At 42.0% G+C, this 12426-nt stretch overlaps 1 protein-coding gene across 5 annotated transcripts in view; it reads left to right on the plus strand.

Annotated features, from left to right (window-relative positions):
* LOC144591939 (sodium-dependent phosphate transporter 2-like) overlaps positions 1-12426 on the plus strand; it is a 65017-nt gene that overhangs the window by 25594 nt on the left and 26997 nt on the right. For 3 of the 5 annotated variants that reach the window (XM_078395976.1, XM_078395979.1, XM_078395975.1), the window contains exon 2: positions 5170-5706. In XM_078395976.1, the coding sequence (XP_078252102.1) occupies positions 5418-5706 (289 nt within the window). In that variant the 5' untranslated portion in view covers positions 5170-5417. Of the gene's footprint in view, positions 1-2521; positions 2698-5169; positions 5707-12426 lie in introns of all 5 variants that reach the window. The other 2 variants (XM_078395978.1, XM_078395977.1) reach the window with 1 other exon arrangement.

Here is a 12426-nt window from a genome sequence, read left to right on the forward strand (position 1 = left end):
ATAAAACGGCAAATAAGATTTTGTTTAGGAAGGAATTGCTCTGCTGATTTACATCAAAGATAGACACACAATGCTGGAGTAATTCAGCAGGACAGGCAACATCTCTGGAGAGAAGGAATGGGTGATGTTTTGGGTCGATTCTGAAGAATGGTCGACCCGAAACAATACCCATTCCCCCTCACCAGAGATGCTAGAGCATTTTGTGTCTAAGATGTTTTGTTTGGCCTCCCTTAAATAATCCTTTCCAAACATGATTTGAAAATTCTTGGGGCTACTGGGTACAGTGGGCAATCTGGTCTGCATAACCACTTTGTGATCAGTTAATGCAGGATCTTCTAGAAATGAGTCTGCAGAATGATTATGCAACTTATTAATTGAGATAAATTTTAGCAAAACATGCTGCACCAAAATAAGCTGGTTCAGCAGTTTTACTCTTGTTGTATTATGGGGTCTAGGCACATGTGTACACAAGAATGTATGTCTGGCACAGGTTTTTTTTTTAACAGCGTTTAACAGTAGTGGTAGAATTTGAATGGGATAGACACCTATGGAGGTAAACCTTGGTTTATCAATATTATGTTATCCTATCTACGTAAAAGAACAATGTATAGTAACTGGAATCTCTAGACACATGCCAAATATTTTTCTTAAGTCATTAGTATCTGAAATAACCAATTCTATTTCCCATTCTTGAATAAAATAATATTGCTTTTTTATTTGAAGTATCTCTTTAGCCTTGTCTCTCAATTCATCCAGTAAATCCATTGAAACATAGAAAATAGGTGCAGGAGTAGGCCATTCGGCCCTTTGAGCCTGCACCGCCATTCCATACGATCATGGCTGATCATCCAAAACCAGTAACCTGTCCTGCTTTTTCCCCATATCCCTTGATTTAGTTAGCCCTAAGAGCTAAATCTAACTTCGGAGATGGGGACAACATTAAAAATACATTTGAGATGGCGACATGGAGATGGCGATATGGGTACAGCTTGTGTATGAGTTTGACCGAAGAGCCTGTTTACTGACTTTCTCCCCTATCATAGGTTGTGGGTTTGAATCCCACTCCAGTGCCCTGAATGTATAATCCAGGTTGGTGCTTTGGTGCAGTCCTGATCCAGCAGTTCACTGGGTGTAGAGGTAGTCATTTAGAACTGAAATATCAGTCATTGATTGCATTGAATAACAGAGGAGGCTTGAGGGATCCTGACCTATGCCTGGAGGGAAGTTACCAGGGTACCTTGGAGATCAGTTCATGGCCATCAATTATTTAACATTTACATTAATGCGATAGATTCAATATGTTTTGAAAGAATCAATTGCTACACAATTCAGTTTTAAATGATGTCATTTACTTTGGAACTATGTTTCCCTGTTTGTGACTCTACCACCAGAGGTAACATGTCAATATCCACTTATTTATAGGTGCTATCGATTTGATTCATCGTACTTAAGTGAATGATCTCCCACTTCCTCACATTAAACTCTATTTGCCAGGTTTATGTCCAATCATGCAATCCATCCTTATCCTATTGCAAAATCACAATGTCTTCCTCAGGGTATACTCTTCCAACAGGATTTGTATCATTGGCAAACTCTGAGAAATCACCCATTCCTTCTCTCCAGAGAGGCTGCCTGTCTCGCTGAGTTACTCCAGCATTTTGTGTCTATCTATAGTTATTACATTGTTGCCTAAAGGTCTTTGGTACTTCTCCACACACACATTTATTCTTTTTTAGGTTCTCTTTGACAGTTGTGCCCGTTTGTTGTTGACTTTGTAATTTGCTATTGCATTATCTGTAGGAAATCTGACTGAGTACCTCTGCGGAAGTTTGATGCACCATCTTTCCTTTGCTGTCACTAGTAGATAATAATGGAATAGGATTAGGAATTCATCTAAGGTAATAAATTGTGAATTGTTTTTCTTGAGATGGTGTCTCAAAAGCTTCAGCGGATTTGGAACCTGCTTATAGTATAAATCAAGAAAAAGACAGTGCTGGAGTAACTTAGCGGATCAGGCAGTGTCTTTGGAGAATGTGAACACATGATGTTTTGGGTCAGGACCCTTCTTCAGACTTGTATCTTGGCAGAGATCTGCTCAGCATGGATTTGACATTAAGCTCCCATTGTCCTGTCAAATCCAAAAATTACTAGTATGATAGAATGTGTTACAAAGCCTGAAGGATTAAGTGATGATTTTGTGTTGCACAAACAAAAATACAGATTTTAATAACCAGAACAAATCCATATTCAAACCCAATAAAGACAATTGTATGCTTGATATTTGGCAGTCTCCAAGCAATGTGCCGTTGCTCCTCTATAGACACAAACCAAAGATAAAAAGAGCAGTTTGTGACCCTAACTTTTGATCCCTCTTCAAATGGGAAAAAAATCAACAAAGATGGGTGTTTATTTTCCTCTTGCTTTCTAAACTTGCTTCACTTTATTTATTGAGACATGTTTCTTTAAATATTTTAAATATTTGTGATTGATTAGGAATTGAAAGTTGTTTTGTGTTTTTCAGGAGCGAGCAATAAATAATTACTTTTCCTCGAGTTTAGAAGAGGGGATCTTATAGAAACATATAAAATTATAAAAGGACTGAACAAACTAGATGCAGGAAAAGTGTTCCCAATGTTGGGCGAGTCCAGAACCAGGGGCCACAGTCTTCGAATAAAGGGGAGGCCATTTAAAACAGAGGTGAGAAAAACCTTTTTCACCAAGAGTTGTGAATTTGTGGAATTCTCTGCCACAGAGAGCAGTGGAGGCCAAATCACTGGATGGATTTAAGAGAGAGTTAGATGGAGCTCTGGGGGCTAGTGGAATCAAGGGATATGGGGAGAAGGCAGGCACGGGTTATTGATTGGGGACGATCAGCCATGATCACAATGAATGGCTGTGCTGGCTCAAAGGGCCGAATGGCCTCCTCCTTCACCTATTTTCTATGTTTCTCTATGTTTCTAAAATGTAAAACACAGTAAATATAATTATATAAATAAAATCAGTGAGTGGGAATCCTAACGAAAAAACATTGAATAATCCAACTTATTCATCAAAAAGATTGAATTGCTGGTGTTTGTTGCCCATTGTAGCTCTTATTTTTAACTACCACATTCTTGCCTTTATCTACTAATGGCTTTCTGATACTTTCTTTTTGTTATGTATATGAATGCTGCTTCAGCTGGAGCACATTCATTGATTTGGATTTCACATGCAGTTTTCAGAAATTTTGAACTGGGCTTTTTTTTCTAATCTGTTAGTTGGGCTTTGCATCAATTCCATCACCTCCAATGGGACCCCACTACTGGCCACATCTTCCCATCTCCACTCCTTTCTGCTTTCTGCAGAGACCATTCCCTCCGTAACTCCCTTGTCCACTCGTCCCTTCCCACCCAAACCGCCCCCTCCCTAGGAACTTTCCCCAGCAACCACAGGAGATGTAAACACCTGTCCCTTTACCTCCTCCCTCGACTCCATCCAAGGACCCAAACAGTCTTTCCAGGTGAGGCAGAGGTTCACCTGCATCTCCTCCAACCTCGTCTATTGTGCCTGCTGTTCCAGATAACAGCTTCTCTACGTCGGCAAGACCAAACGCAGGCTCGGCGATCGTTTCGCTCAACACCTTCGCTCAATTCGCCTTAACCAACCTGATCTCCTGGTGGCTCAACACTTCAACTCCCACTCCCAGTCTGACCTTTCTGTCATGGGCCTCCTCCATTGTCATAGTGAGGCCCAGCACAAATTGGAGGAACAGCATCTCATATTTCGCTTGGGCAGTTTACACCCGAGTGGTATGAACATTGACTTCTCCAACTTCAGATAGTTCCTCTGTCCCTCTCTTTCCCCTCCCCCTTCCCAGATCTCCCACTGTCTTCCTGTCTCCTACTACATCCTATCTTTGTCCCGCCCCCTCCCCTGACATCAGTCTGAAGAAGGGTCTCGACCCGAAACGTCACCCATTCCTTCTCTCCTGAGATGCTGCCTGACCCGCTGAGTTACTCCAGCATTGTGTGTCTACCTTCAATTTGAACCAGCATCTGCAGTTTTTTCCTACTCAATTAATTTCAAGCTAAGTTTCTTGATCTCCTTTATCATCATGATTTTTGCCATTTTATTGCATTGGAATTGAGTTTGTGCCAGGGGTTCTACTTCAATGTCGTTTGTGGAATTTTACAATATATTGGCAGCTGCATTTCTCTACGTCAAAACAGTGACTGCTTTTCCAAAAGCTGAGGTGCTTTGGACTGTGTAAGATATTGTGGAAAAGCTATTTTTATTCCTTTTTGAATTGGGTGGAAATAATATTCAAAGCATGCGTGTACAAAGTGCTACCCCGTAGAGATTGATGGTTGGATCTTGCTGACTTTTGAAATGCTGGTTCTTTTAATCGCAGGAACTGAACCTATGGATTTCCATGAACGTGCCACGAAATCTGGCAATGTGGGACTTGCCCGCAGATTTTGCAGGTTAAATCTGGCTGTTAATTTGGGAAATCGCCCTTCTGCTCCAGTGCCTGGTGATGCTGGCATAGGAGCTGAAAGCTCTTTTGGTTTCAACAGGAAAAGCAGAAGATATGGTTATCTCATTTTACTTTATTTAATTACCGTTTAAAAAAAATATGTCAATTATCGTTTAAATATTTGAATGACACATTAAATAACTAAAATCAAAATAATAAATTTCAGCTGCTTCTGGCATTTATGGGGATGGGACATTGCTGCTATGACATCAGAGCCATATGGTTGGATACAGAGGGCCTGGCCCTGGAAACCATGGGTGATGAATTAAGGAAAGAACTAAGCCATGTTGGACTGGCACCCTGATTGGAATGGTGTTGACTGATTGCAATACGTGGGGGAGGGGAGGGGGGGAAGGGACATGTTGCTATTTTCATACAGTTGTCGTGGTCTTGAGCAACAGAATTCCTAATTCACATTCCTATGTACTTGGGTGAACTCAAAAGATTAAACGATGGCTCGCCTGCTGGGGCCAGAGGTGTTGGGGGAGGAAAAGTCGCAGTACTGCCATCTGCCAGTTTTTACCATCCTGAAGTGAATGTTTGTAAGATTATAAGAAAAGATCTGGATTTTTAAAAAATGTTTTAGTTTGATATTCATTCCAGTTGTATAAAATATTGTCAATCTTTTTTATTCTATGCTTTTTTTTTTACAGGAGTTGACCATACCTGTCTACCAAACTGGACACTTAACTATGGAATGCTTTAACCTACTGATAACCCCAAGCCTAAGAAACGGTGTTATCACTACCCAGAGAAGTATTAGTTAGCAGTACAACATCTCCCAAGCACTTTTACAGAAGAAAACTACAGTTTACAGAAGCCTGGCCAAGGGTTGTGTGTGTTCTGTGTGTGATTCTTCCAATTCACTTCTGTGCACATACTTGAAACCTAAAAAATCAAAATGGTGCTGGATGAGTACTTGTGGATGGTGATAGTGGGCTTCATAATAGCCTTTATTCTTGCTTTCTCTGTGGGTGCAAATGATGTGGCTAATTCTTTTGGTACTGCTGTGGGCTCTGGTGTTGTGACACTGCGACAAGCCTGTATCCTGGCTTCCATTTTTGAAACAGCTGGGTCTGTACTGCTTGGAGCAAAGGTCGGAGAAACTATCCGGAAGGGAATCATCGATGTCAACCTGTATAACGGAACTGAAAAAGACCTCATGGCTGGTGAAGTTAGTGCAATGATTGGTAAGTGGTTGGCTTTCTTTTGATGTATTTTGAAGACCATATAAATAATCAAGTAGAGATAATTCCCTTGTTTAAGGATTGGGTACACAGAGCAATCTGAACTGACAATGGTGTCTAATGATTTCTGTGTTTTGACGAATCAGATGCCATAAGGTTGAGTAGGCTGGGACTCTATTCCTTGGAGCGCAAGAGGACGAGGGGTGATCTTATGGAGGTGTATAAAATCATGAGAGGCACAGAGTCTCTTGCCCAGAGTAGGTGAATCGTGGACCAGAGGACATAGGTTTAAGGTGAAGGGGAAAATATTTAATAGGAATCTGAGGGGTAACTTTTTGATACAAAGGATGGTGGGTGTATGGAACAAGCTGCCAGAGAGGGTAGTTGAGGCAGGGACCATCCCAACGTTTAAGAATCGGTTAGACAGGTACATGGATAGGACTGATTTGGAGGGATATGGACTAAATGCGGGCAGGTGGGACTAGTGTAGCTAGGACATGTTGGCCGGTGTGGGCAAGTTGGGTCGAAGGGCCTGTTTCCACACTATCATTCTGATTCGGCTTGTGTGTCCATGTATTTGTTTTAAGAATCCTGACTTCTATGTAATGGGACTGCATAAAGGTCCTCTACATAATTTAGTGAAATACAAAGAAGGCAATTGAATTTGCTGAACCCTCTGACAGTTACCAATTGCACTGTCATCAACTCAACTCTATGACAAACAGCTGCTTATCAAAAGTTTGCAGGTAAAACTAACAAAGATAAGATGCCAGAAATTTTCCCCACATCAATGTAAACTCTAAGGACGTTGACTTGACAGTCTACATTGTTGAACCTTATAGACAGTATAGTAAATGTTCCAAGAAAGAGTGGGTGGTGAGAGCCAGCATGTGCAGTGAAATGGGCATTGAGCCTGCAATTTCTGATTAACTGTATTGCAACTTTAACAATACTTTTAACTAAGAGGTGGATTGTATTTTGCCTTTTTTGCCAGATATTTGTTTTACATCCATTTTTAATGTGGCATATATTAGTGCATAAAACCTGTTGAGCCATTATCCTTGTTTTTGGCTATGATAATGTGCTAGGCTTACAAGGCAAGGCTGGAGTCCAAATCTCACCAATGCAAGTTGTCAGTGTTTCTAAGTATTCTGCATTTCGGAATGGAATCCTAACTGAGTCACATATGTTCTTTTACGAAAGGATTCTGCAAGCCCCATCCAGTCTATTTTGCAGGAGGCTAGAAACTCAATGTCATGTGATACCTCTCGCTCTCGCGCTCTCTCTCTCTCCTTCTTTCCCCCCCCCCTCTCCTTCTCCCCAAATACCAATTTACCTTTTTTTCTTCAAGCCCTCTCCCAAACAGTTCCCTGAATCTCCAAACTCTAGAAATGTTTCCACAAAACCTAACAGAATCTTCACCTCCCTGGTATAATCTGCTTTCTGCTGACCCTTGTGCTAAGCAGACAGATCCACTGGTGCCAGCATGCGATTTCCTAGCTGATGGAGGCCAATTAATCCTGTGGAAGCTTCTCACTCAATTACAATCATCACATTGCATATGCAGTGACCCAAAATACACAGGCCCTCTATTTACAGGAAATTCCCAGGTGATAACTGGGTTCCATTCCTGAGAACTGATCGTAAATGAAAACAGTGCAAGGTTTACAGAACCTGGCAGCCAGCATGTGAAGAGCAGTCGCCAGTTGGCCTCATTGACTTGGCGAGTATGTCTGTTTGCTCCTAACTCAGTTCGGCTTCATCCGGCCCTCAATTGTTGTGGCCTGGAGAAAGTGGATTGGAGAGAAAAGACGTGCAAAAATGCAACATTCCCATCCAGCAGAAGATGGCTTCAGCCTTTCCGCTGTCTGCAAATCTATCCGCTTGAATTCCACTGGTCTTCCAACAGCTTGTTGGTATTTATGGTGTATCTGTAGGTCAGCAAAAAACTCTGCCCTGTTACACTTCAACTCATGGACAATGGTTCAGTCAGGTGAGGAGGGCTTTGGGAGCCATGAATCTAAAGTGCCATGCTTCCCTAGCATGTGAAGTTACAAAATGAATTTGAGCATTTGAGTGATGGAGTAAGAAAGTCTTGCCTCCATGCAGTAAGGTGTTGGTTATACCATACCAGGAGAATAGTCTACAAAACAATGTACCTTTCACGGAGGGAAGTGTATCGAAGGCTCACTGGACTGGTTACATAAATGGCGAGTTTGCTGTACGAGGAGAAATTGAGTAGATTAACCTGTCTTCACTTGTGAAGAAAAATCCAAGATCTCTCTTTGAAACAACTTACAAAAGTCGGTACTTTCTACGTAATGTTTTCTGGTAGCTATTGTTTGCAAGAAAATTACATAAGTGATTAATTATAAATGGTAAGGTCCAAAGATCAGACCATTTTTGTGAAGGTGGTGTAATCATTTGGCATAATGTGTAATTTGGGACCTCTTTTGCAACTCCACATGCCAGGAAGAAACATAGGACTTTAGACCTATGGCTCCCAAAGATCTCCTCCTCTGTTTTCTTTCTTGTTTCTGTTTATTATCACAATGAAATGTGATTTTTAAACAAAAATCAATATCCCCTTTATGGTAGAACTGTAGCCTCCACTCCAGCAACCCAGGACCAATCCTGATGTCCAGTGCAGAATGTGTGTTCAAAATAAATCTCACTCAAATGTTTGAGAATAAAAACACTTCTACAGGACATCTTTCTGTTTTCAGAATACAAGCTGGTAACAAAATGTGTGTTGCTGCACTTTTGTTAACTTTTGCCGCCTTAAGTATTCAGTGCTGTTAATGTTAGACTACATCTCGTTATTTGTCAGCTACTGTCCAATGTAGCCACTATATGGATTTCCTATAAAACATTCCTTGTTTAGTTTGGAGATGCAACATGGAAAAGGGTCCTTCAGCCCACTGAGCTCATACCGACCAGTGATCACCTATTCACACTAGTTCCTTATTATCCCACTTGTCCATTCCTTGCACACTCGGAGCAATTTACAAAGGCCAATTAACCTACAAATCCACTTATCTTTGTGATGTGGGAGGAAACCAGAGCACCTAGGGGAAACCCATATGATCACCAGGAGAACTTGTAAACTCCACACATACCACCCGAGGTCAGGCTCAAATCCTGGGCTCTGGTGCTATGAGACTGCAGCTCTACTGGCTGCGCTGCTGTGCCATTCCTTAAGGTTTTAGTTCTTATGATCCAGATAACTTATGGGTGTTTGTGTTTACTTAAAGAATTTCATACCAAATTAAATTCTATTTCTTTTCTTTGATATCTGTTCCCCAGCCAATGAGGAACTCTATATTTGTGTTTGGACTTGGAGTCGGAGTCATACAGCATAGAAATGGGCCCTGTGGCCCAACTTGCCCATGCTAACCACAAGGCCCCATCTACGCTAGGTCCCCCGAGGCTCCATCTATGTTAGTCCCACCTATCCGCATTTGGACCATTTCTTTCTCGACCTTTCCTACCCATGTTGTCATGTTATCTGCCGCAACTACCTCCTCGTTATCTGCCTCAACTACCTCCACGGGCAGCTTGTTCCATATACCCATATGGAAAAAGCTACCTTTCAAGTTCCTATTAAATCTTTCCCCTCTCACCCTAGACCTATGTCCTCTGGTTCTTGATTCCCTTACTCTGGGTAAAACACACTGTGCATTCACCCTATCTATTCTCCTCATGATGTTATACACTTTTCACTTAAATGAACACAACACCTTTTCCCATTGTCCATCCTCTACTGATCTCCTTTAACATGCCCCTCAGAGTTATTATCTGATCTTGTAACATGACCCCTGCTGTCTATTGCAGGAATATCTTTGATTCATATATCTTTTGGTACTTCTTCTTAGGCCCCCTCGGTCATGGCTGACCATGGGTGATGCATCCTAATTGGCTGCTTGCTCCACACCTCGGCTAGAGCAGCGTCACTTGTGGCTGAAGAGGCCAATGCGGGAGTGACAGTCTCTGTCGCAAAGGTCACATTTGTGTGTGGACTCTGGTCTGTTAAAGTTGCTGCGCTCCTTTCTGTGTGCCCGCTTTTCTGCAGCTGCGTTCATCAGTTTCTCTTCCCCCGTTTTGAGATGTTGGTTCAGGGTACCTCTCCACCTTGTTCGGTCAGCTGCAAGGCTCTTCCAGGACTCCACATCGATGTCGAGCACCTTCAAATCTCTTGCAGACATCCTTGTAATGTAGCTGGGGGCGGCCGATGGTTCTCCTCCCAGATGTTAGCTCTCCATAGAGGATGTCTTTTGGAATATGGCCATCCTCCATGCGGTGGACATGGCCCAGCCACCGCAGCCTGTGCTGCCTGAGTAGAGTGTACATACTCGGAAGGCCAGCGCGAGACAAAATCTCGGTGTTGGACACTCTGTCTTGCCAGGATATACCCAGGGTAGGGCAGATGCTTCTAAGGTGGAAGGTGTTGAGTCTTCTCTCCAGTCTGGCATATGTAGTCCATGTCTCACTGCCGTACAGCAGCGTGCTGTTGTCACAGGCGATGTAGACTGCTATCTTTGTCTACACTGTCAGCTTTGGATTGGTCCACACTCGATTTGTGAGGCGAGCGAGAGTTATAGCTGCCTTCCTGATCGTCTTGTCAATCTCTGTGTCCAAGGAGAGGTTGTCGGTGATGGTGGAGCCGAGGTACGTGAACTGATGGACGGCATCGAGTTCGTAGTCGTCGATGGTGATGACAGGCGGTGCCTCTGTATCCTGTCCCAGGACGTTCGTCTTCTTCAGGCTGATGGTCAGCCCAAAGTCCTTGCAAGCCCGATAGAAGCGGTCCATCAATGACTAGTTCCTGCTGGGTGTGGGACACAACTACTGCGTCATCAGCGAACAACATGTTTCTGATGAAGAGCTTCACGTACTTTTGTCTTGGCTCGGAAGCGGGTGAGGTTGAAGAGCTAACCGCCTGATGTAGCACGCAGGTAGATCCCCTCTGTTGCGGTGCCGAAGGCATGTTTCAGGAGCAGAGCAAAGAAAATCCCAAAGAGTGTGGGAGCGAGGACGCAACCTTGTTTGACGCCACTGCGGATGTCAAAGGGCTCCAAGAAACTGCCATTGAACTGCAATTGATCTTTTGGTGATGGTACCAGAAATCTGCTTATTCACTTTTTCAGACTTGTTGGACCTTTTCAAGCAGCATTCTTCAACTTGCCATGTACATTTATTCCGTGTCTTCATGTACTTAACATACCTTTGGTATCGTCTTTTTTCTAAAATTGTGACTTTTTTCATTGGTGGCAAACTTGTCTGTTTAGCAATGAACCTTTTGCTTCAACTCTATTTTAAAAGATTATTTGCCTTTTCTCAAATTAGTTGATTAACTGTGGTAAGCTGACTGGTCTTTCATTTTTGTAACTATTTTAAGTGTTTGAGAAGTAGTAGGTTGTTCTCTCTTGATTTTGATCCAGATTTCCTTCCCACATGGCTATTTAGTATAGAACAGTCCAGCACAGGAACAGGCCCTTCAGCCCTTGATGTCTGTTTTGAACATAACGCTCTGCTCATCTCCTTTTAAATTTCCCCCCTCTGGTCTTTTAAAGCTATGCTCTCTAATATTTGACATTTCCATTTTGGGAAAAGATTTGGATTGTCCATCATATGTAAGCCCTTCATAATTTTATAAACTTTATTAAATCTTTCTCAGCCTCCAATGCTCCAGAGAAAACAATTTGAGTTTGTTCAACCTCTCTAATCCAGGCAGTATCCTGGTAAAGTGCTTCTGCACCCATCCACATCCCCCTATAAAGAAGTGACCAGAACTGCACACAATATTTCAAATGTGGCCTAACCAAAGTTTTAAGGCTGTAACATAACTTCCTGACTCTTATACTTTGTGCCTTAGCAGTTGTTTTACTGTATCAAAACTTAAACTCCCCACATAATACTGTAAACACTCAATGTCGTTGGGATGAAGCAAATGTTGTCACAATTGAAGCACAAATGAAGCCTTGTCAGTAATGTGCATGTTTTGTGAATAATATATTTTTTAAATATACTTTCTTTGTATATTCCATTTTGATAATGATGTGGGTGAGGTGGAAAGAAAGATCGTGATCACTGAGCAAAGGAAAGAGGATCCAGCTGTAAACTCTTACGTGTTTCTTCTCTTGGAAGTGGGCAAACATGAGGCTTGTTTGCTGTCCAGTAGTCAACATGAAATGGAAAATAAAAATCACCAGAGAACTGTTGGCGTCATCACTGCAGTCACACTGAAGGATCAGTTTGAATCAAAATTGGATTAAACAATGGCAATTTCTCATATCTTAAATTGAGAAAATGCTTTTGGTAAGATTAGACAATGCTTCCATTTAAAAGCAAAGTTGGTGTAAGCGGTTTGTAAATGCCACTTTTTAATAAAGAAATGTGTGACAGTAACAAAGTAAACTGTTTAAAAAATATATACAGTTTAATAAAATGTTTGTGATATTAAACTGTTGCAAAGAGTGGAGATTAGCAGCAGCAGGAAATGAATTTCCCCAGGCCACAAACCCGGGTTGTTCGTGAGGGACTCCATGAGCAGGGGAAGATCACAAAGAGGATTCTGAGCATGATCGCTAAAGAGTGAATCATTGCAATTCAACAGAATGTTGACCCAGGTCACTGTGACCAATACAGGAGATCTGAACCTTGCTATTGCCTCTCACGAGTTGGATGCAACCATGACCTGAAACAAGTCACTTTTATTGTCAG

Source organism: Rhinoraja longicauda, chromosome 3 (genome assembly GCF_053455715.1).
Source record: "Rhinoraja longicauda isolate Sanriku21f chromosome 3, sRhiLon1.1, whole genome shotgun sequence".
Classification (NCBI taxonomy): Eukaryota; Metazoa; Chordata; class Chondrichthyes; order Rajiformes; family Arhynchobatidae; genus Rhinoraja; species Rhinoraja longicauda.